This window comes from Chinchilla lanigera, unplaced genomic scaffold, assembly GCF_000276665.1.
Source record: "Chinchilla lanigera isolate Chin_1 unplaced genomic scaffold, ChiLan1.0 scaffold00001, whole genome shotgun sequence".
Lineage (NCBI taxonomy): Eukaryota > Metazoa > Chordata > Mammalia > Rodentia > Chinchillidae > Chinchilla > Chinchilla lanigera.
Window position 1 is genome coordinate 38,805,569 of NW_004955402.1, and position 24,262 is coordinate 38,829,830.

General features: G+C 36.6%; 1 protein-coding gene across 1 annotated transcript in view; it reads right to left on the reverse strand.

The window, feature by feature from the left end:
* The window catches only part of Mbd2 (methyl-CpG binding domain protein 2), a gene marked incomplete at its 5' end in the record, with an annotated part of 68,163 nt that extends 43,901 nt beyond the window's left edge, over positions 1-24,262 (reverse strand). The window contains 2 exon segments of the mRNA XM_013510794.1: positions 6,434-6,593; positions 24,062-24,262. Of these exon segments, the coding sequence (XP_013366248.1) occupies positions 6,434-6,593; positions 24,062-24,262 (361 nt within the window).

Consider the following 24,262-nt stretch of genomic DNA (forward strand, 5'->3'; position numbering starts at 1 on the left):
TTTTTCTCTGGTACCGGGAACCGAACTCACGACCTTGCGCTTGCCAGGCAGGCGCTTTTGCCACTGAGCTAAATCCCCAGCCCCTCACTTAGCTTTCTTGACCTCCACTTTTCCAGTTGTGCTATCCATTTCCAGTTCCAATCCTTGAAACAGAAAATTAACCAAAGCAGCATCTTTTATCTACCATCTAGTAATTCTCCATACTACTCCAAAAAATTGAAAGAACTGTCCACAACAACCAAATGTATCTCTCAGTTTACAACTGAATCAAATCTGGCTTCTGTTCCCACTAAAACTGCGGCTCTTGAGATTATTTAAAAGTTCATGTTGCCAAACTCAAATTTCAGTTTTCCCTGGCAACTACTCTTTTTGAAATCTTCCACATCTGGTACCACAGTAGCCACTTTTTCTCAATCTGCTGTGCTGACTCCTACTTTACCAAATTCTAATCAATTAATTTTTCCAGGACTTGGCCCTCAACTCTTTCCTGTACCTGGGTACTCTTTGCCAGACCCTCGATCTTGTACTTGGGTACTCTGAACCAGACCCTCAATCTTACTATCAAAAGTTCACCTTTGAGTCTTCACTTCCTGTCATACACCATACCCAATTCATTAGCAAATTGTAATTTAATTTTCAAAGGAGATCTATAACCAATCTACTTCTATCTCCACAGGCATGTGTCTAGGCCATCATTATTCCTCCCTGGGTAAAACTATTTTCTCTTCCACTTTTGTTCATCCCATATCAAATTAACAAACACCTGTGTTCAATGCTGGCTCACACTTAAAAGAAATGGCAGTTGTCCCATGGAAAAACTTTTAGTACCTACAAATGCTGGATTTATCACCTGTTATTTTTCAGTCCCTTTTTCCACCTCCAACTGTACCTACTGAAGTCCAGTGACACCATAGTGACCAAAACACACTCAATTCAGCAAGGTCTGAGTACAATGACAATGAGGGATACAGTATCTCTGGGAAAGATTTCAGTTACTTTCTGAGTAGGAATGTTGGTGGAAGCAATGAGATGTTTGCACTCAAATTTGGAAAGAAGATTCCTCGAAAGGTACAAGCCAAGCAGAAGCTGTTACCACAACATGCCCTACCAAACAGTAATCAGAATTTTCCTAGGGCAAGGCTCTTTAGTGCTGGTGAACTGGCCATGGGATCCACAGATACAAGCCATCTCACTATGGTACTAATTAGATAACCCAAAAATCTGTAGTCCAAGTTCTAACTTAGGCAGAAGCAAGTGATTTAGGCCTTAACCTACTCACTCATATTCTCTGTCAAAGTCTTGCTCCTTCTCTTGCTTTAAAAACACCAACTACTAAGTCTTTCAGCTACAGATTCCCCAGAAAATTTGATGAAGATAAACTTTTAGAAAAATGTACACAAAAAATATCACACACAATTCAAAGAAAGGTTCCTGGAGGTCTTTCTGAGGCATGGCTTCCCAGGTTAGAAAACCTCTACTGGTCTTTTCCAAGTTGGTCTTTCAAGCCTTTATTTTTTGTTTTGTTTTTTTTTTGGGGGGGGGGGGTTTCTCCAGTACCGGGAACCGAACTCACGACCTTGCACTTGCCAGGCAGGCGCTTTTGCCGCTGAGCTAAATCCCCAGCCCCTCTTTCAAGCCTTTAAAGGGAAAATATTAAAAATAGTTTCCTAATCATGCATTCCCTTCTGAACATTGTCTTCTCTCCCACCACTTACTTGTTCAAGTTTCCTAAGAATAATCCATTGTGTTCATGGAAATGGGTAAAAAATACACATCTGTGTTTGTAACTGCACAGAAGCTCTACAAGAATATACCAGAACAAAAACCATCATTTCTCAACAATTTCTTCTACAGAACAAGAGAGGAGCTAAGAGGACACAGAGGGAAACATTTTTCACAGAATAGCCTTTTTACTATTTGCCCACATTACTTCACTAAATATTAAATCAAAATTGTAAAGACTTTTACAAGACCAGGCTTATTTCATTTCTATTTTCATTTCCCAGAAACTGACTTTCAAAATGCAATTTCTGATCCTTACCATCCTTTTCCAAAGCTGGTTATATAAAGATTACCAGATGCCTTCTAATTTCTAAGCTACCCTGATACATAGTCTATGGTATTCAATAAAAGCCTTTCCTAGGTTTCTATAATACTTTCTCTTGACTGTCATGTTACCTTTCTGGAAGGTCCTTTTCACTCTCCACAAGATTCTTTCTACTCATCTGCATGCCTACAGTGTGACAAAATACTTTTCTCTTGTTAGTCCCTTACAATGGATAATCCTGATGAGAAATCATTAGCACAAGAATTCTACATCCCTGGAGATCCATAAGATCCTTTTGGAAAGTCTAAGATAGCAAAATTATTTTAACTTAATGTTCCTCACTTGATCTCTCTCCTTACACTTCCCTTTCCTCTATCTGAGCCCAATCTTCAAGTGACTGATTTAAGTCCATTTTGTGTTACTGAACAAAGACTCCAATATCTTATAAGTGTACATTAGTCCATTTGTGGGGGTAGAGCCCCATGATCTAATGACCTTCCACCAAGCCACACCTCTTAAAGGTTCTACATCCTCACCACCACCATTCTGGGGGCTACGTCTGCACCACATGAACCTCTAAGGCACAAATCATGTGTAAAACATGGCAGCAACCAAAGCCAGCAGGTATCAGGAATTCCCTCTTTGTAACCATTATGTCCTTACACCTACTGATTTCTCTTGCGTCTCCCCTTGCCATATCTCCTGTCACAGCATTGTTTTTCTGGATTACCACAGTTCAATCAGGTTTCCAGTTTCACTCTTTCTCAAATCCAGTTTCCATACTGCGTGACATTCTACATCCCATATGCAAATCTGATTCTCACCATCACCAACCAACTTTCACACTGCACAGTTACTGCCTCCAAGGTACATGAGCGCTCTATAAAATTTTACAGAGGACAGTTAAAACAATCATCATCTAGATACAATTGAAAATCTAGGACACAGTGATATAGAACCCAAGTCTGTGAATATAATCACAATAACACACTAACACTTTGGGAAAAGATAATTCATGAGAAATGAATAATGCTAGACTTAACATACAGGTTACCCCACTAAAGAAAATATAATCTTTATTTCCAAACATATGAAATTTGGGTAGAAAAATATGATAACTGTCTTTCTGAAGTATTATGGATTGTGAAGCCAAACTCAGACATCATTGCTCTATACCATATTGATATTGTAAGCAATTTGTAAAATATATCAGTGGTCACATTGTTAGAAAAGTTGAATTTTGTTGTATAAGTTTTAATTTATAAAATCCTAATGTTGAGAGCTAGAAACATATATGAAATACTAAAATAAAAATAATTTTTAACAAAACCAAGCTACTTGAAATTCTCTAAACATAGTTTACATTCAGAACCATATTTGTTATCTAATCGTAGAGTATCTCCAATTAAATTTTCTTAGAAACAATTATCTTGCCTCTACTATTTCTTTAACATGTTGAGTCATACCCCTAAAACTTTAAAACTTCTCTTCTTTGAAAAGTCAAAGCTTACATAAGCTCCTAAACAATATTTAGCTTTTGAAGCAAAGGTTACCAGTATCTTATTTACACAGAGAGGGACACCTCTAAAACTGTGCTGTGTCTGATCTGATAGCTGCTAGGTACATGATGTGGCTATTTATATTAAAGTAAACTAAAAATTGAGCGACTCAGTCACATTAACCATAATTCAAGTACTGAAGAGCCACATGTTGCTGTGGCTTAAAGATACCCATCATCACAGAACATTCTACTGGATATGTTACACTACAACTTCTGTGATGAAGTTGCTTGTGACTTCTTATATCAAATGAGTTGATGACTTCAAATCTTTGTAGTTTTCCATTAACCTTATATAAGAGTTTCAATAACTGACTTAATATTCCAACTCTACTTTGTCAGTTGGAAAGATGGGAGTTGAAATAATTATACCAGTAGCAATAAATTCAATAAGGCATAATGAAATATAATTAAAAATGGAATCAACTTCCAGGTTAAGGTTAAGTTTGAGACAAGGAGAAATATGTACTGAGAAACAGCAGTAGATATTAATCAAAAGGCCCACTGTACCCTACCCACTCATCCATTAAAACCACTTTGTAAAGATCTTCAAAATGTACTTTTCCAATCATATCTTAAAATAATCACCAATAAACTCACCTTTGAGATGGAAGATATATTAAGACCACAGCTTTTAATCCGTCAACATAAACTACAGTTTAGCCTATTTCAAAGTTTACTTTGTTGACTACCACTCTAATTCTTTCAAGAGAAGATATTAGAGGCGGGAGAAAAAACCCTCAAAAACACCAGAGATAATAATATATTGGCCAGGGCTTACAACTACTTAAGATTTCCTCAGATTTCTAGTGGTCACTTTAAATACCCCAGCTTCCTTTATACTCTATTAACATAAATAAACATAACTGAATTAATTATGCCATCAGTATATTTTCTGCTTCATAGTGATACTTAAGGTTGGTGTTACTACAGAAGAGCTTATTTTAAAATATGCCAAACTCCACTCTGTGATTACTTAACTAAAATAAAATCAGATACAATAATAAGATCATGCCCCCCCCATTCACATTGAAAGTTTCAGGGGAAAAATGAAAATGAAAGCCATTTCCAAAAGAATGTATTATATATTAATTTATTTAATAAACATTTATTATCACTATGAACTTAAGGAATGAGCTGATATTAAATAAAGTAAACACCAAGCAACATTTATTAAGTACCTACCGTGCAGCTAGGCTTTGGACTATGTAAATAAAAACAAAAACAAAAAAGACATAGTTCCTGCCCTCGCGGAGCTCACAGTCTAGCTAAAGCAAGCAGTCACAAATACAACAGCAAAGCATCAGGGAAGCAAGAAGGAACTGGTTCTGCCTGGAGAATGCAGGGCGGGATTTCCAGAGATGAAGACAATGGAGCTGGGCCGTGGAGGAGTAGGAGTTCATCAGATGGAAGGGAAGGGGGAAGCGCATTCCAAGCAGAGGAAACAGCATATGAGCAAGCAGAATCTTGAAAGTGCATGCCATGGTGCAGGATGATGAGTGGTCCAGCGCAGCTAGAGCAGAAAGATGCACACAAACTAAAGAGATGAATTAGTATTTGATTTTTAATAAAATTGCAGGAAGTAAAATCTCATACTATACTAAATAATTTTAACACTGTGATTCTATTAAAAATAGGGTAATTGAAAGAATTCATTTCATAAATATCGGAGCCCCTTCTATAGGTACCTGAGCACTAAGGATAGTGTTTTGTTTTGTTTTTACAGGTTTTAGAAATAAATCTTAATTTTCCTCTATACACTTAAGAAGCAAAACAACCCTAACATAAAAGTTTCCTTAAGGTGAAGTCACCTACACACATACATGATCCTAACTTTTGTTAACCGGAGATCCCTCCACTTACCTTCCTTAACATCTTCACAACTATTACCCCAAATTAATTTCATAGTTAAACCGTTCAAAGGCAATTCAGCCTTCCCTTTCCACTTGGCCTTTCAGAACAAGGTACCTGAGAATGCTCCAGTGGAAACTAGTAACAGTACCATTTTATGATATCAGCAGATAATGCTTTCTGACCTCCACACCAATTCTCAGAAATTAATTTTAGAAATTAAACTAGTAAGGTGAATAAAAGCAAGCATGAACCAAAGACTCTATGCCAGTGGTGGCAAACCTATGCCATGCACGCTGCAGCAGGCTGTTTATTATCACTGAAAGCTCTAAAAGGTTCACCATCACTGCCCCACACCCTTCAGAAAAAGTAAAAAGACAAGGAGGAAGACAGCTCCAGTCAGCAAGTTTCCTACAGAGACTCTAAGCAACATTGTTTACTAGTGCCCAAGTACATGGCAGCTTACGGAGGAGTGGAACTAACATGAATCAAATACTTTGCTAGATATAAATTCCCATTTTCTGTTCACAATAATGCTAATGGAAAAAATTATTACCTTAATTTTACAAATGAAAATTTGATGATCTAAAATTTCTATGACTACATCAGCTAGTAAGTAGCAGAGCCAGTTCATCAAACCATGCTGCCGAAGTCCAAAGCCCCTCCTATTGTACTAAATAAAATGAATACAGAACTTCCAAAGGTCATGCTGACCCAATGGGTCAAAAAGTATGAAGAACACTGGCCTAGAGCGATACTGAAATGTTTTCTAATGTGCACAAATTCCTTATGCTCTCTCTGTGCAAGTATTGTCAAATACGAGAAAGCAGATTTATAAGTCAAACAGTTTTGCACGGGAAGGAGGGCATTTGCACAGCAAAAATTTCAGTAACGTAATTGCAATGTGAGATAGCCTTTGGAGAGCTTTTGAAATAGCATACGTATGCTATATATATGCTATAAGTAAATTAACCAACCTTATTTTGATTGAGAGGATCATTCCGAAGTCTCTGTTTGTTCTTTTGTAATTTACTAGGCATCATCTTTCCAGTTCTGAAGTCAAAACTGCTGAGGTCCACAGTATTTCCCAGGTACCTTGCCAACTGAGGTTTGCTTCTAAACTTCTTACCACTTGGACTAGAAGAAAAATAAAGTTAATTGTATAAAAAGCAGCACTAATACCCTAAACCTCTATATAAACCTGTTCTCTTAATGATTTCCTTTATTCCTCCAATTGTTACTCTATAATTTTACATGTTTTTTAAGAAATTTTAGTTTTAAGAGAACTTCACAGATTCCCTGTAATAAAAGATAATGTGTCATCTAACGAAACACCACCCTGGGTACACGGCTGGAGCACATAACAGGTGTTGCTACAGATTATCCTACTAGTCACTCACTCCGCAACTGCTAAAGAATTCAAATACACGCATAGCACAGCACACCACTGCAAGTGTTTTCAACCTTACAAATATTCATTCCAAATGGAGTTTTGAAAATGCTGGGGTTTTCACTCCCTATACAACACATGTAAAATGCCAACAGTAATCAGAAAGAATCTCAAATCCTGAGGTCAATAATTATTATTAAACATAAACACTTCAATTTCATATATTGTAATTTGGGCTAACTTTTTTTTTTTTTTTGGTTTTTCTCTGGTACTGGGAACTGAACTCACGACCTTGCGCTTGCCAGGCAGGCGCTTTTGCCGCTGAGCTAAATCCCCAGCCCCCTGGGCTAACATTTATAACAGAAGAAAATGTCTAAATGTTGACAACATTTAAATGGTCCCTACTATGGTTACTGAAATAAGGGAAAAAAAAAAAAAAAAAAAAAAACCAAGGCAAACATTCACAAACTTGTCTATATAATGCTAATACTAGTTTTATTAGGAAAGTACACCAAGAATAATTTACTTCTTTTAAGAAGTATTGCCAAAGGTTGAAAATTATAAAAGTGCCAGAATTATACAGAAGACTAATCTTTTCTAAGAAGTACTTCCTATGTAGTATTAATCTGTAAGAAAAATTTTATAAGAAGGATGTCCCTAAGACCTTGTAAACTTTCTAAGCTAAGTGTGCTAGAACTGCTAACATCAGTCTGATACGTCACTAGAATAAAATTGGGAGAATTCTGAAAAAACTCAAGAGACCATATCATATTTAGAACCTCCCATGTATTACCTGATAAGAGAAAAATAATTCAACAGAAGACAAAAGGAATAATTCTGGGGAACCAACAACAAAATATTTCTTGGCAACAATAAAACAATTTCTCTGGATTGAGTTTTATCCAACAAAGGGCACTTGGCATGTTCTATGGCATCCTGCCATTAAAAATTTTAAGACAAATGAAGATCTTACCAACTTCTTTTCCCACAATCATATGACTTTTGTATTCCTAAAAGAGAATTCAAGGTACACAGAATTCAGCTAACAGATTAAGATAACAAATTATAACAACCAGAATCTAACAAAATAAAACAAAGCAGACAATAACCAAACACACCAAGGAAAAGAATATACGATCACATATAGCAAAGCTCAAGTTCAGTTCTAACTTCAATTTCCAAATATGCTCAAGAGCACAAAATAGTCAACTTCCTTTCAATATTGTCCAAAACTTGAATCATCTGCATACCATATACTTCCACTCCCACACCTCATCTTTGTTAGAGGGCATCACTGTCTACCTAATACCTAATTCTCCAAGCTAGATGACCACATTACAATCTTTCAATGCTCCTATCTCTTAGCCACGTACCCATTACGAAGTTCAAATTCTAAATGTTAGATCAGCCAGGCACGAAGGCACATGCCTGGAATACAAGCTACACAAGAGGATGGCAAGTTTAAGGCCAACATGGGCAACTTAGCAAAATGCTGTCTCAGAAAATAAAAACACTGGCTGGGCGTGGTGGTGCATGCCTGTAATCCCCACACTCAGGAGGCTGAGGCAGGAGGATCGTTGCGAGTTCAAGACTAACCTGGGCTACAAAGTGACCTCAAGGCCAGCCTGAACTGCATAGCGAGACCCTGTCTCAAAAAGACAAAAATAAATAAATAAATACAGACAGACAGAAGGGAATGTAGTTCAGTGGTAGAATATGCTTGGGCTCAATCCCCAGTGGGAGGGAGGGAGGGAGGGAGGGAAGGAAGGAAGGAGGGGTAAAAAAGTTCAGAGACTCCTCCATGCTGACAGACAGCTTTACCTCCTTAATAAGACATCAAAAGCTAGGCTTACATATATTTTCCTGACTTTTTCCACCAGCATTGTACCCTGCATTCCAGTTTCAAAGTCATCAAAATATGCCATGTACCTGTGACTTCTCCAGCCATGTCTTTCCAGACAAAACGATGAATACAGCAATATTCTTGCCTGTCAAAGGGCTATTAAATCCTACAAGTCCAGCTAAAATGTCACCTCCCCTTCACAGCTTCCTGTTATTCTCCAACCCAACTTTAAAATATCTAAACCATACTTGGTGGAATGCCTTAACCCTAACACTCAGGAAACTACGGTATGAGGATCTTGAGTTCAAGGCCAGCCTGTGTTATGTTATACAGTGAGTTGGAGGATAGCCTGGACTACACAGAAATACCCTGTCTCAAAAAATAAATAAATAAATAAATAAAATTTAAAAACCTACTATACCCTGCAATTCTGTTTCATTGTAATTCCTATACATTTCCCTGATGGAATTCAATAACCAGAAATTACAATGCCACTTTCTGATTATAAGCTAGTACTGAAAAAGGTAATTTTCTGGTAACAAGAAACCTTATCAATTGAATAAGAAAGGATGCAGTTTTCATTTACAGAGATAATGGAATGATGTCTTATACTTACTTTAAAATTATACTATACCCAATTTTTTTTTTTGAATGGGGAATAGAACTCAGGACCTCATGCTTGCCAGGCAGGCGCTGAGCCGCTGAGCTATATCCTTGGCCCACTAAATGGAATTTTAAAAGTAAACTGTGAAATATTTTCATGGCTAGTCTGTTAACTTACATAAGAAGCAAAGTGGTTTTTTTTTTTTTTTGAAAGAAAATAAAAATTAGAAAACAACATTAAAAACAACAAAAAATTTCAAAACAAGGTGACAGGAAATCAACAATGGTTGTTATACTGAATATTGTTATCTCCAAAGTAGTTGTTCAAATTACCAGATATATAAGCATGTAAAATTGGTCAAAAAAAAGCACTAACTTCCTTTTGATAAACCAAGAGAAATTAGTAGTACAATGATCTTAGCTATTGTGTGTGTGTGTGTGTATGTGTGCACGCCCCCCCTTCTCCTTTCCCTAGCAGTTTCTTTCCCTTTCACAATATCTTCTGTACCTTTTGTGTTTTATTTACTCTTTTCAGTTACTAAGTGAGCCAAACTAATGTGAAAAGTTTGTATAAAATATTGTCACTTAATTACACTTTGAATTAAGAAGCTAAAATAGTGATCGTATAATCATATACCCTGGTTAGTAGTAAACTTTCTGATGAACTATTTGCAATAAAAATCTCAAGAGTGAAAACGTTTCTCCACAAAATAAAATGACAATTCTAAGACTTCCCTCTATTTAATTCAGTAAAAAGCTCTGCTTTTTTAACTGACTATAATTTTCCAAAGATGAAAATATTCAAGAAGCAACTTTTACTGAAAAGATAAGAATGAATAGTTTCAGCATGTGGCTTAAAGACAAAATACGAAGTCATTTTGGGGGGAATCATTTGGCAAACTTCACAAATTAAATCTATAATCCGCAGGCCCTCATACAGCAGTTGAAATGTCAGTTATCCCCTGTATCTGAAAACCTACTAGCACCTCACCATAGCATTCCCTATAGAATAAAACTTACTAGAGCTCAATGTATTGTAGATAGCTCTCCCTCAACCCAAAGAAATGTAAATACCTAAGACCTCAATTAAAGGTCTATATGTGACTGGAGGTAGAGCTTGGTGATAGAGTGCATGCTTAGCACGTACAAGACCTTGGGTTTGGTCTCTGGCACAAGGAAAAAAAAATAAAAGGTTATACTGATAAAATGTGACTGTGTGTTTCAGTTTAACATGGCTTAAGGGCCGGGGATATATAGCTCAGCGGCATAAGTGCTGGCCGGGGAAGCCTGAGGTCATGAGTTCGATTTCCAATACAAAAAAAAAAAAAAGGCTTAAAATCATTTCTATATTTATTGATTTTAAAAAACAACCATATTCATTATTAAATAGGTCTCATATACTCTTCTAATAATCTAAGTTAGCAATGAAGGAAAAAAGGCGAAGTCAAGTTTTCATTATTACCATGTTCAAAAAAAGCTGAAATGTCAACTTGCTAACTACTAACTTCTTTTTTTGTGTGTGGGCACGGGAATCGATCTCAGGACCTTGCACTTGCCAGGCAGGCGCTGAGCCGCTGAGCTATATCTGAGACCCCTAATTTCTTATTCACTCTGAATTGCCACCTTCTGTCACAAAGCTGGAACTCTATGAAGCGTCTGTACTGGATAGCTACAGGTCTTTGTCATACACACTGCTGTACACCAACAGCAGTCCAAACCATTATTTCTTCTGTGACTACAGCTTGCTTTGTGTGCTATGCTTTAAGAAAATTCAAATCAGTTGCTCCAGGACATTTTAAGGCCAGGGATTTTATTCTGCAAAAGATGAAGGCAAGCAATAGAAGCACAAGCCCCAGAGAAACAGTTAAAGTAGGAAGTCCACCCATGGAGTGGCAAAGGGAGGACACCAGCACTGGTATTAATCAGAGCATATAAATTACCATCTGTCTCTAAAACGGCTGGCTATATGTTCACGTCTCAGAAACACCACAATTTGGAAAGTGACTAAGTTTTTATTTTAAAAGTATCCATTCATAACCTAGGGAAATTATTTTAACTCTCGTAGAATGATGAAGGGTATTAATCATTTTCATTTTTCTCAACGAAGGGTTGAGAAAACCCTTTCATTTCATTTTCTCAATGAAGGGTATTAATCATTTTCAATAACAAAGATTATTTCTAATCTTAGTAATGAAATATTATTTTCACTTTCAACCACAAAAAAAAATTCCATCAACTGCCCCACAGACATGCCATTCCTGAACCAACTTGCAATTGCATCTTTAATTTCTCCTACTCACTGTTAAAATACCCTGAAGAAAAGGACTAATTAAAAATCAAACACATTAGTTGTATTTTTCCAGTTCATGTAAGAACACTTCATCAGTTAAACTTCTGCTTTTTTTTTTTTTTTTTTTTTTTGCCTCCTCTCTTTCTTTTAAAAGGTAAGGACTCGTTATGTATTTCAGGTTGACCTTGAACTTACTGTGTATGTCAGGCTGGCCTGGAACTCTCAGTGATGCTCCTGCCCCAGCCTCCCGAGTGCTGAGTGCTGCGATTACAGGCGTGCACCACCTCGCCTGGGCTTTCATTTTGATTAAACTGTTCAAAGAAATTCTTAAGCCTAACTCTAGCTTAGAAATTTTCAAGTATGAAATACCAAAATAAACATTTTATCTGGCATCGAACTTTCAAATCTGGAAAAAAAAAAAAAAAGTAACTGAGTTACCAATCTTTAAACTACCAAAAATGCATTCACATTTTTGTCACACTGCTAATTCAGCTGTGATCATTATTGCCTGAACTAGACAATTAGAGCACAGCCTATGAGGCAATAACACAAAAACTGTGTCTGCAGCAAATCTGCTGTATGCCCATGAAACTACCTGCTGAGCCATTGCTCTAACACAGCATACTGTTTTCATGCTGCTTTAGTTAACATGGATAATCAGGATGTTTAGTCAAAGTATTACAAAGACCAAACATAAGCCTATCTCAAACCCTTTTCTAAGACAACGACCTGTGAGAGTGACCACCACTAGAGGGGAAGAAGATGAACTAGCCTAAGGCAAGGGCACCACAGACAGGAAATGGCTGGCTATGTGGCTCGTGAGCACATGTACAGCTCCATCACTCCCCATCGATATCAGGAAGCAATTTCCAGGAATAAAAAATCTTCACACTAAAAATTATATAAGCATCAGCACCGGAAAAGTTTGAGACAAAAAAAAATTTTATAGATAGATAGATACTTTGTTATTTCTACCCCTTCATGTGTTAAAGCTTATTTGTTACAAATGTAACTATTCAAAGAAAAAAATTTTCCCAACTATATAATATATAACTATCATCACTAGAAATCAAGCGTTTACTAAAAATACGAAATTAGAATGATCTTTTTGCACTTAAGCACAAAGCCTATAGTCGGAAAACCACCAAACCAGTGAAAGAATGTAAACCACTGCTTCAACACATACACCATTACAAAATTATGCAAAATTCAGCTACCTACACCCCACCTTCAACTTCATCCCAATAAGCATAGACCTTTTCTAAGCTCCTCTCTAAAGTGCGACCCTGATGTATTTTTATCTGTTCTTATATTATTCCCATCTCTTATGTCTGTCTGATCAGTTGCTGTCTTTCTTTTCTTTCATTGCTGAGACAAAATACCTGATACCCAAAGCTAAAGGAGGAAAGGTTTATTTAGCTCATTTTGTAGAGGTTTCAGTCCATAATTAGCTGGATCCAATGGCAAAGGGCAACAGTTCATGACAGTGAAAGACATCAAAAGCAAAGAGAGAGGACCAAAACTTTCTGTCCCTTATATTTTATGCAGGCCACCCACCTTAAGATGGGTGTAGCATTCACACCCTTAATCTCAGCTTTGCAGCATGAAAGCCCCAAGACTGCACAAACCGTAACAATTACTAAATAATAACATTTGAGTCCCCCTGCTTTCCCACTGCCACCGCCCAAAACTAATCTTTATCACTTCAGATCTAAACTACCAGCGTAGGTATGCTGATTTGCTATATGCTAGCCTCTTTGTATTCTATTCACACTGATCTTTGTAAAACACCACACAGTGACCACAGCTCCTCTTTAAAAATATCCATGGTAAAACATTAATTTTACCATGGTTTTTATGTATGTGAATATGTGCAATCTGATTTTATGTTAAAATAAGCACTGGAAATTAAAAATATGGAAAATAATCCCATAAATATGTACAATTCATGTTAACATATCAGTTAAAAATAAATTAAAATTAAAAAGTAAAAATGAGGGTCTGGGGATTTAGCTCAGTGGCACAGCACCTGCCTGGCAAGCCAAGATCGTGAGCTCGATTCCTGGTACCAGAGAAAAACCAAAAAAATAAAAAAATAAAAAATAAAAATGAAACCCTTCAAGGGACTTTACACCATTAGCAAAAGGGAGCCAAACATTTTAGCCCTATATATGAAATTCTTTTTTCATTTGGTATTTTTTTAAACTTTCAACCCTACTTTCTATTTCTCTTACCTAGTGACCTTTTGTTCCATACACATTGGTTTATTCACTCTATTGTATTCTTAACAGACTAAATGACTGCTAAGAGCCACACATCTTATAACTGCCATCTCCAAGATATCAAAACTAACCCTCCATCTAATATCCTGCACCTCTACCATATCACAAAGCCTCCACCAAACCCAGTAATAGGAACACCTCCTTCGTCTGAACCCATGTAGCAATTTGTGATTACTTCCTACTTAAGTACAAGCCTATAATCAGAAAACCTCAAAAGCAATAAAAGAATGTATATCATGGCTTCAACACATAGGCGCGCGCGCGCACACACACGCACACGCACACACACACCGCTCCAATTCCTTGCAGGAAGTAATCATGAATTGCCCATTGGGTTCTCTGCTAGTTTTACAACATCAAGCTCTGTATGATTATAAAATTTCCACAAGTTTAAATCTTATCTTCAGAAATGTCTCACTAAAGTACTTATTTATGAATGAAAGTACATGATGTCAGACTTGCTTCAAATAATGAAGGCCTTCCATAAAATAAAAAAAAAAATTAAACAAAAATAATTAAGGTCTGCTCAGATGTACTAGACTGAGGAGAGATGCAGTAAGATTAACCATGTGTTAATAATAGGTTAGGCTGAGTAGTTTTTTATACAATTCCACTTGTTTATGTGTGTTTAAAATTTTCTACAACAAAATGTTTAAAATGTAAGCAATGAAGTATACAAATTCCGTATGTTCCCTGAAAATAGAAATGGTTCTTTTTTTTGAGACAAGGTCTCACTATATAGTGCAGGCTAGCCTTGAACTCACTTACATAGCCCAGGCTTGCCTCAAATTCATGGCGATCCTCCACCTCAGCCTCCCAAGTGCTGGGATTACAGGTGTGCACCACCACGCACTGAAAAGCAGTTTTTAAAGATATCAAAACTTGTAGGGCATGAAAAAAGCATGCCTGTCATCCCAGCTATTTCAAAGACCGAGGCAGGAAGATCACAAGTTCAAGGTCAGCCTAGGCAGTTGAGCAAATTTCGCAAGACCGTGTCTCAAAATAAAAATTAAAAAGGGGCTAGGGATGGAGCTCAGTGGTATAGCATACCCAGATTCAATCCCCAATAATAGGGGGGAAAAAAAGTCAAGACATTAGACAAAAAAATCTGACCATTAAAGGTGCGGCAGTAGAAAAGTATTTTTAAATTATTAATAATAAAAATATACTATCTGGGGACTTTAAAAGATGTAACAGTATCATTTTTTTCCTTCAACATAAACATTTAAGGAATTAGCACACAATTTCACATGGTACAGAAGACTCACAAAGCCGGGCATGATTGCACATGCCAAGAATACAGCAATTTGAGAGGCCATAAAGCAGGAGGATCATAAGTCTGAGCTCCACATGCCTACTAACAAGACACTGTTTCAAAAACAAAAAGGGATGTGTATGTAGCTCAGTGCAGAAAGCCTTCACTTCAATCTCCAATATCACCAAAAAGAGAGAGAGACAGAGATACAGACATGGCTGGGGGGCGGGGGTGGTAATGTTTATCTTCACTGAATTAGACTAGGGACTAGACATTGTTATGGAATGTCAAGAAGGAAATATGTCTGGAAATTATTTCAAAATACAACTGGGAGGAGGGAGTTGTGGATAAAACAAGATTGGAACTGCTAACTGTTAAAAGTGAAAGATAAATACAGGGGAATTCATTACATTTTTTTATCTACTTGCATGTTTGGGATTCTCCATAATAAAAAACTGCGTGGAAATGTATCTACACATCTATACACATTCTACACACTCCTAAAATACACTGTGAATACTAGGTCAAAATATTAACAGTGGTTCATTTGGAGACCAGAATAATGATTATTATTTCCTCTTCTAAATTCTTTTCTATATTCTTAATTTTCCACATTGAGCATGGATTACCAAGAAAAAGTGTAGCTTTTAAAAACCCCCATGAATTATAATTTATAGTAATAACACAAAGGATATACCCTAATAACATTTTAAATTATAACCAAATACTGTAAATCTTCACATAATTACAAAGCACATGCTTCTATTTATAAACAAGGAGAAATGAACTAACATTTTACTGATGTGACCATCTACTATATACCAAACGCCTGACATATACTCCTACCCTGGATTTATACTTAAACACCCAGAGGCTTACAGAAAATTGAAAATCTGTCCAAGTTAAAGCAATAAGGCACAATTCAAGCTACACATTTCTGACTCAAAAGTCCTCATTCTGTATTCTAAACTATGGTTAGCCAAGTGCGGTCTGTGGACAAACATACTAGTCCTCAAACAGGCACACAAGTATAGAGTAAGAATTTAGAATTCCTATGGCAACCTGATGGGATGACTGAAGAATCTAATAATAAAAAACACGTTTTATGTGTCCATTTCATTTTTCTATTATTTTTATTGTAGGTCACTTCAAGATACTACAACATCTTCAAAATTATAGCAAAAGAAATAATAACAGTTCAAACTAGGCTTAAATATTCTCCCAAGGCAATACAAAAGCAATTTTTGATGGCAGATTTTTTGAAAGGACAAAAGACTTCTTTTCAATATTAAAAGGAAATCAAAAGTCCTATAATTCCCTTTGTGTCTAAAAATCTACCTACAATGTATACAGTATCCATAAACACTTTATACACAGTTCAAAAAAAATAACACTTCAGCTACTCAGTAATCACCTAACTGATTTAATACAAGGCTGGATGCGGGGCAGAGCAGGGGACAGGAGCACTGTTAACTACAGCCAGTAGGAACCATGAGTCTCTCAGATTTAATAGAGAAAGGAATTAACCATGTGCTTTGCTCAGCAAGGCCTTTTACGAATTTTTCCTATACTAGAGACTGTGCTGGACAGTGAATATTCAAAAATGAATTTCAGTCCCTGACCTTGAGGAAGTTCAGAATCTGGTAACCAACGAAGACTCGGTACTTCTTAAAGCAAATGTAAACGTTAACAGAACTGTACTCAAAATGCCATATGACTGGTCTGTTTCCATGGGGGGTCTGAGAAAAACCTTTTTTTGGAGATGCACACCTGTTAAAAATTTAAGAATATTCTTTCATGCTTTGTCTAAGGATTCATCTGGTGTAAAGATAAAACAATTCCAAGAAATCTTTAAAAAGGGATGATGTTGTCCTCATATTTGTACATAATTCCTAATACTTCTTAACAAATACTAAATATTCAATTCTAAAATCTAATTTTAGATGTTATTTATTATTTATATTCACATAGAGCTTATATATGTCAAGTTTCCAAACGAATGAGCTGGAACCTATATTATAACAAAAAAGATAAGGCATGAGGTCAAGACTACTAAAATTTCCTTCTATGCCATACTTTCATTCTCTTTCTTTAGGAAGTAACTGACTTAAAAGTTTTGATGACATCAAGTAAAATTTCATTTTACAATTTTTTTTAAAGCAGAGTCTGACTATGTAGCCCAAGCTGGCCTCAACTCATGGCAATCTTCCTGCCTCAGCTTCCAGAGTGCTGGGATTACAGGTGTGCAACACCATGCCTGGATTATTTTACAATTTTTCTTAGTGAAAAATGGCTAAGGACAATAAAATACCAATAAACAGGAGCTGAAAATGCCATTAATTTAAAGCCAAACCATAATCCCACAAAATGAAACAGTTAACAGTTTATTTCTAACTGATCATGAAGGTTTTGAGAAGATTTCAAACATCAGTTGAAAGAACAAATTTTTGTTAGTCCCAATATAAAATTCAATAAAAAAGCATAACCTTCCCTTTGCAAATCACCTGCTTCTGTTCCAATAAATAAAACTAAATCAATGAGATATTTTAAAGTGATTTGAAAAACTCATCTACTGATTTTTGTTGGAAATTACATTTAGACTGCATATGCAAGAGTTCCCTTCAAGCTATATATTTCCTCTAACACAGGTATTGTGGGTAGGGTGGCAAGGTGAGCTTTTGCATGCTAGATTCTAAAAATCAGATGGAGGACAGATGATGTTACATCTTAACAAAAACTCCTCTAGCATATCACAAAAAAAATATGATGGTGCAGCTGAGGGAGCACAATCTTCCGCCATACCTATTATGTCTTTCATTTCTGGATACAGACTTCAATCAAGCAGTATCAAGAAAAAAAAAAAGCAACCCAAACTTCGTATTATAAATAAATTCTTAACAAATATTCAATTTCCTTTCTCCAACTAAAGAGCTTTTTTAAAAAAAAATTGGTCTTTAGGGTATATTTCAACTTTATCTCAACTCTGACAGTAAATGAAAAAGTATTTCATACGCTATATTCAGCCTCCAAAAGACAACTTGATTTCTTCTTATTTAAGTGAAAGCTTTTTAAATGAAGATCTATAGATTGCTCCTTAGGGAATGTGTTACCTATCTAAAAATCTAAGAAATAACAGTGTTTATCCTAGGCTTAACATAGTGAGATAGCTGAATTCTTCTACTATCAAGAATAATACTGCTTTAATTATGTTAATGTACCATACTATAATTTGTTCAATTTTTTTTTCTCACTAGTATTACATAAAGCTGGAAGGTCATCCTTGGGTACAACAGCTTCACTACCAGATAGAACTGAAAATTCACACTTTGACATCTTCAGCATACAGTATAAAAGTACATAATTATATTATTTTAGTGGCACACCAACCTCAATAAAGTCTATTAAACGTGAGATCTTGCCATATTTGAGGATACAAGTAGGGAATATATGTACCACGCCAAGCAGCAGTGCAAAGTGGTTAAGAGTACTGGGGTTAAGCCTGACAAGGCAGCATACATCTCCAATCCCAGGAAGCTTAGGCAGAAGAATTGAAAGTTTGAGACCATCCCAGCAAGACTATCTCAAAAAAATATTTAAAAGTCTGGATGCATGATGTAGTGTAGAGTCTGCCTAGCATTCACAACAGCCCAGGTTCAATATTCACTTTGGGAAAGGGGTAGGGGTGGGGGTGTCTAGGGTTAAATCATCTACTTCAGGATTCTTAACTATTTACTTACCAGTACAACCTCTAACACATCAACTTCCCTATACAAACTTCCCACCTGCAAAAATGGGAGAAATTGCACCTGCTCCTCAAAAGGATATAAAAATCATATATAATAATTCATTTGATAACAAATAATATGAAATCCATCAAAATTATGAGCTGTGATATATAATACACATAGAACTAAGAGACAGAAGACCCTATATTACATCCTATACAATAACTGACAAAATTCAAACACTGATTTCTTACTCACATCTGCACTACAAGCATTCTCTATTTCCAGTACTGAAAATCCCAGAAAACAGCTTTGTCTCATAGTACCCTCCATATTAACGATGAAAATTACAAACACAAAAATGTTTAACCATAATAAAGTATCTCAAACAATTTCATCAAACACAAGCAGTACAAATAAAAACATGGGAAGTCACATAAGGCTTGCTCCACAAAATTCTAAATGTAGTATTAATAACTATACACCTATTTAGCATCTGTGTGAAGCATTATGCTTTAGAGGGAAGGAAGACAGCTTTTGTGAGAAAGACAAAGATTCTAAGAAAATAAATATGTGAGTAATCTAGCAGATACCACTTTCACTGGATAGAAATAACCAAAAAGAAAATACAGCTGAGTATTCCTTATCCAAAATGCTGGAGATCAGAAGTGTTTCCGATTTTGGATTTTTTCAGATTTGGGAATATTTACCCAAACATAATGAGGTACCTGGTAATGGAATCCAAGTCTAAACATGAAATTTATTTATGTTTCAAAAGCACTTTATTTGGGGCCAGCAGCACATATGCGGCACAGCGCCTACCTGGCAAGCGCAAATTCGTGTTTGATTCCTGGTACCACCAAAAAAAAAAAAAAAGAAAAAGAAAACCACTTTATTCACATGGCTGAAGGAAATTTTATAAAGTAGTTTTAGTACACCTGGGTTTTGACTGTGACCAGCTACATGAAGTTTTGTATGGAATTTTCTGTTTCTGGTGTCTTGTCAACACAAAAAAGCTTCAGATTTTAGAATATTTCAAACTTGAGGTTTTTGGATTCAAGATCTTCAATCTACAATAAGGATAAAGACTTTTTACAAAAGTTAAAGTGATTTTAACATGAACATGTAAGAACTGTGACAATGGTCACATTCCCTTCTCTGGTCCATTGAGCCAGTTATCTCCAAATACTACCCAGAAAAGGTTGTTTGGAGGTTTCTTGGTTGGTTGGTTGGTTGATTTTTTGTTTGTGGGAGTTCTGACGAAAAAAAAAGGTGGACAGTTGGTTAACCTGCGACATCCTTAATGATTCAGAATTCATGCATCCACAACATCTTACTAGTGCTTTTAGTAACAAATAGGATATACTTATAGGATTTATAATTTATATGATTTATAAATCTATATGTTCAGTCCATACAATTGGAATTAGCTATTAAACTGTTTTTCTTGCTCCATATTTATACATAAATATGAAATAAAGTATATATTATATATTTATTACATAATAATATATGTGTGTATACACACACATCTTCAAGAACTCTACATGTTTATTTTAGGGCTCTGAAACTGACTACTATAATAAACACTAGGAGGGTTCAAATGATGGCGAACACTAGGAGGTACAGGTAACAATCATTCCTATTTTACAAACAAAACAACACAGAGAAGTTAAACAACATGCTCAAGGCTGCATTCACCGGTAGTGCAGACTTGGAATACCTCTTAATCCTTATGCTGTCTTCCCTGGAGATGCCTACTTTAATATCACTCATGATTTTACAGACCTCAATTACAACTGAATCATCTTCTGTCAGGATCAAAAAGTAAAGTTATTTTAGTTTTTCTTCTGATGCCTAGTCTCCATAATTACTTTAATTCTCTCATTCTACTGCACCTTTTTTTAGAGAAGAGATCTAGTGTAAATGTATCATAATTTTGACAAGTCAAAATTATTTATTATTATGTTTCTAGTATCCAACCAGATGATACTTTATGGCAGCAATGTAATAGTTTTACCATAACTCCTAGGTCTTTAATCCCAGTTATGACCAAGAACTTAGACTCCTACAAGTTTACACTTGATTAGGAAAAAAAAGTTAAGTAAGAGCTCCTAAAGGATTCTATGAAGAGGAAAATATTTCAAAAATATCAATCAGCAAACATTATGCAGAGAACCAAAAACTAGAAGTAATAGGATCAAGAAGACCAGTAGAGAACATTATTGTTCAAATCATGGGTTCAAATGATGGTAACAAACTTTTTCAGAATTATACCAATGGATCCAACTTTATCAAACCACACCTGTTCGAAAACCACATTTTGGATGATAATATACGAACTGCCACAACATTATCAGTAATCCTGACAGAAGACATAATTATATTGCTTAACTGGTAACCAGCAGTAGTACCTTTCAATTAAAACTTGGCAGTTTCAGGAAGCAACCAAAGAATATACCATCAAAGTTCTAACCTTTTTGATGAGCTTAATTTCAGTCCAATTAATAAGTGTCAGCACGCCCTACATTAACAGGCAGATTAAATTAATCTCCCCAGGGGCAGGCTAATTCAGGGGTTAGCACCCTTACAATCTGTGTGAACAGCTGGGTGCAGGTGTTCACAAAACCAACTGGAGAGTTCACTCTTCACCCACCTACTAACCAATATGGCAAGGCCTTTGCAAGCTACTGTTTTATGTTTTGGTTTGTTTTTTTTAGCGCAATGTGTATAAGGGACACTGATATGTAAAGCAGTTAACACTGTAGGTTGAAAAATAATTTGTTCTTTTCCATAGTAAGTAGGTTACCAACATCATTCATCACTGAAAGCTAGTCACAAGTCACAGAAACTACTATACTGCAAGTCTAATAGCATGCTACACGCACCCTACTCTTTCAGAATGTAATCTTAGAAAGAAATGAAAAATGGGCATTAACAATCCTGCATAGTAACTCACATTTTGTAGTCAATAAACTAGACAACACTTTTTTTAGGTCTGCACTAAACACAAGTGGCACAAATCTATTGGTGTTTTTTCCATTTTTGCATAAATAATGCTATAGTATCTAATAAAAAGATGTTCAAAGAGTAATTACCACTACACTAGTTTGTGATTTGCCGTAATATAAATTTGTTTAGAAAATTTCTTTTACATTGTTCAGACTTTTCAACCATAAAGCATATATGGAGTCTGTATGAAGAATTTAACATTTAAACATTTACGACATTCAAGAAGCTGTGATCACAAGTTGAAATGCTCACTACAGCGACTTTTTTTAGCAATTTTTTTTGTGGTGCTGGGACACAACATGCCTCACGCAGGCTCGACAAACACTCCACATTGAGTTATATCCCTAGCCCAAGGTCCTAGTTTTATTTTTTTAGACACAGGGTCTCACAACATTGCTCTGGCTGGCCTCCAACTGGGCTCAAGCGATCCCTGGTCTCCGTCTCCATAGAAGTCAGGGCTACAGACAAGCACCACCTGGCTTGACTTAGAGCAAGGGAAAAAAAGCTTTGTAATAACCAAAAGTTAAATTGAACAAATACGTCATCCTAAAACCAAACAAACCATATCCCAGGAGAATTGCACAGGGAATGAAATTCAAAGTCTAAGACAGTCAACTGAGAACAGATCCATTCCTCAAGGAGTTCAATCCCAGACATATAATATTCCTGTCAAATGTAATTGCCTACAAGATATTAGCAGACAGTTCACAGGTGATGCCTAATTACAAAGAAAACAAAATGTGCTGTAAATGAAAGACTTCACAAAAATAAACAATTATGATTATCACTAAATGCAACAAATGATCCCAGAAAAAGTAACCTTTTTTAACCAGGATAACTTTCATAGCATTACATTAAATGCTGAATGATACAGAAATACAAAACAAGATGATCACCTTAATATTTTTAATAACCGAGTTTTCCACTTTATCATTAGAGATTTGAATTTACTAAAACTATTTGTCCACCTATTTGAGCGCCCATGAAACGTATGTTCAGAGCTTGGAAACATAGTTCACTTGCACAGTGCCTGCCCAAAGGTACCGGAAGTCTTACTGGTCTCCTAGTATGGGGCTCATATTTGCATGCTACGTTAGAAGTAATCACATATTATACATTTGTATATTTACACACACAAATATTTTCCAAGTACGATTTCAGAAGAAACTTTTCCTACATTATTCCAATGGCTAAATGGCTGAGAACTGGCTCCAATACTCAGATACATTCCCTAAAAACTGCCTCAACCAGTCCATAAACACGGCCCTCCAAACCACCGAATATAACGTTTATACTCTTTTCTATAAATGGAACTGTTTATAAAAAAAGTTTAGTACATTTGTTTATAATTCCACTGAGATTAACAGCCAGTTTTCTGAGCTTACTGTCTTTTACAAACTAAAAACATGAACAGCATGACCACAGGATTGCAATATTACATTAAAGTGAAAAACCTTAAGGCATTTAAGGTTTCTCAACCCTGGCCCTGGTGACGTTTAACACCAGATAATTCTTTATTGCCAGCGTGTCCTGTGTATCACAGAATAGGACCATCTCTGACCTCTAACCACTAGGTGCCACCTCCCCTGGGGCGAGAACCAAAAAAAGTCTCCAGACATTGCCAAATGTTCCCGTGGGGCCAATGGTGGTCTAGGAGTGTAACTAACTTAGTACAGTGTTTCCGTTGTCAAAAGAGAGTATGTTCTGCAACACCAAGAAGTTTCAAAAAAACTTCAGGCGCTCCAAATGCCTACTTTATATGAAACTTTCCAGGATCCCACAAAGTAATTGAAACCTTTCTCCTACAGATAGCTGATTCTCCCACATGTCCATGATTAAACACTCTGCTTGCTGATGATGAATCTGGGACAGGCAGGGACAGGAGCCAACGATGACTAGTTTTATAGTGTCAATGCACTACACCTTTTTTTAACCCTTCAGTGGACTGCCCATTCCTGCCTGAGCAACCATTTTTCTGCAAACCATTTTCCCCGACGCCTCTAAGATGCTCTTACCGTTCAGACCCTAAGCCTCGCATAGCACTGGGGTCAGCTCTCACCCAAGGGTTGCAGGCACGTTGCACTACCCAGGCCAGCCGATCCTCGCCGCATTCCCGCGGGCCCTGCTCTGATCTTGGGATCCCCAGTCCGGTCCGCGCTTGACCCCTGAACCCGGCCTGACCCCGCCGCCCCCCCACCCCGGTACCTGAAGTAGTAGACATCGCTCTTGCCGGCACTGAGCCCAGATTTTCGGATCACTTCCTCCTTCTTCCATCCGGGGGGGAGGGCCGGGCAGTCCATCCTCTTCCCGCTCTCCGTGGCCCGGGGTCCCCTGGGCCCCGGCCCCGCGCTCCCCGACGGGAAAGGGACCGGCTCCCGCCGGGGGGCGCCGCCGCCACCGCTGCCG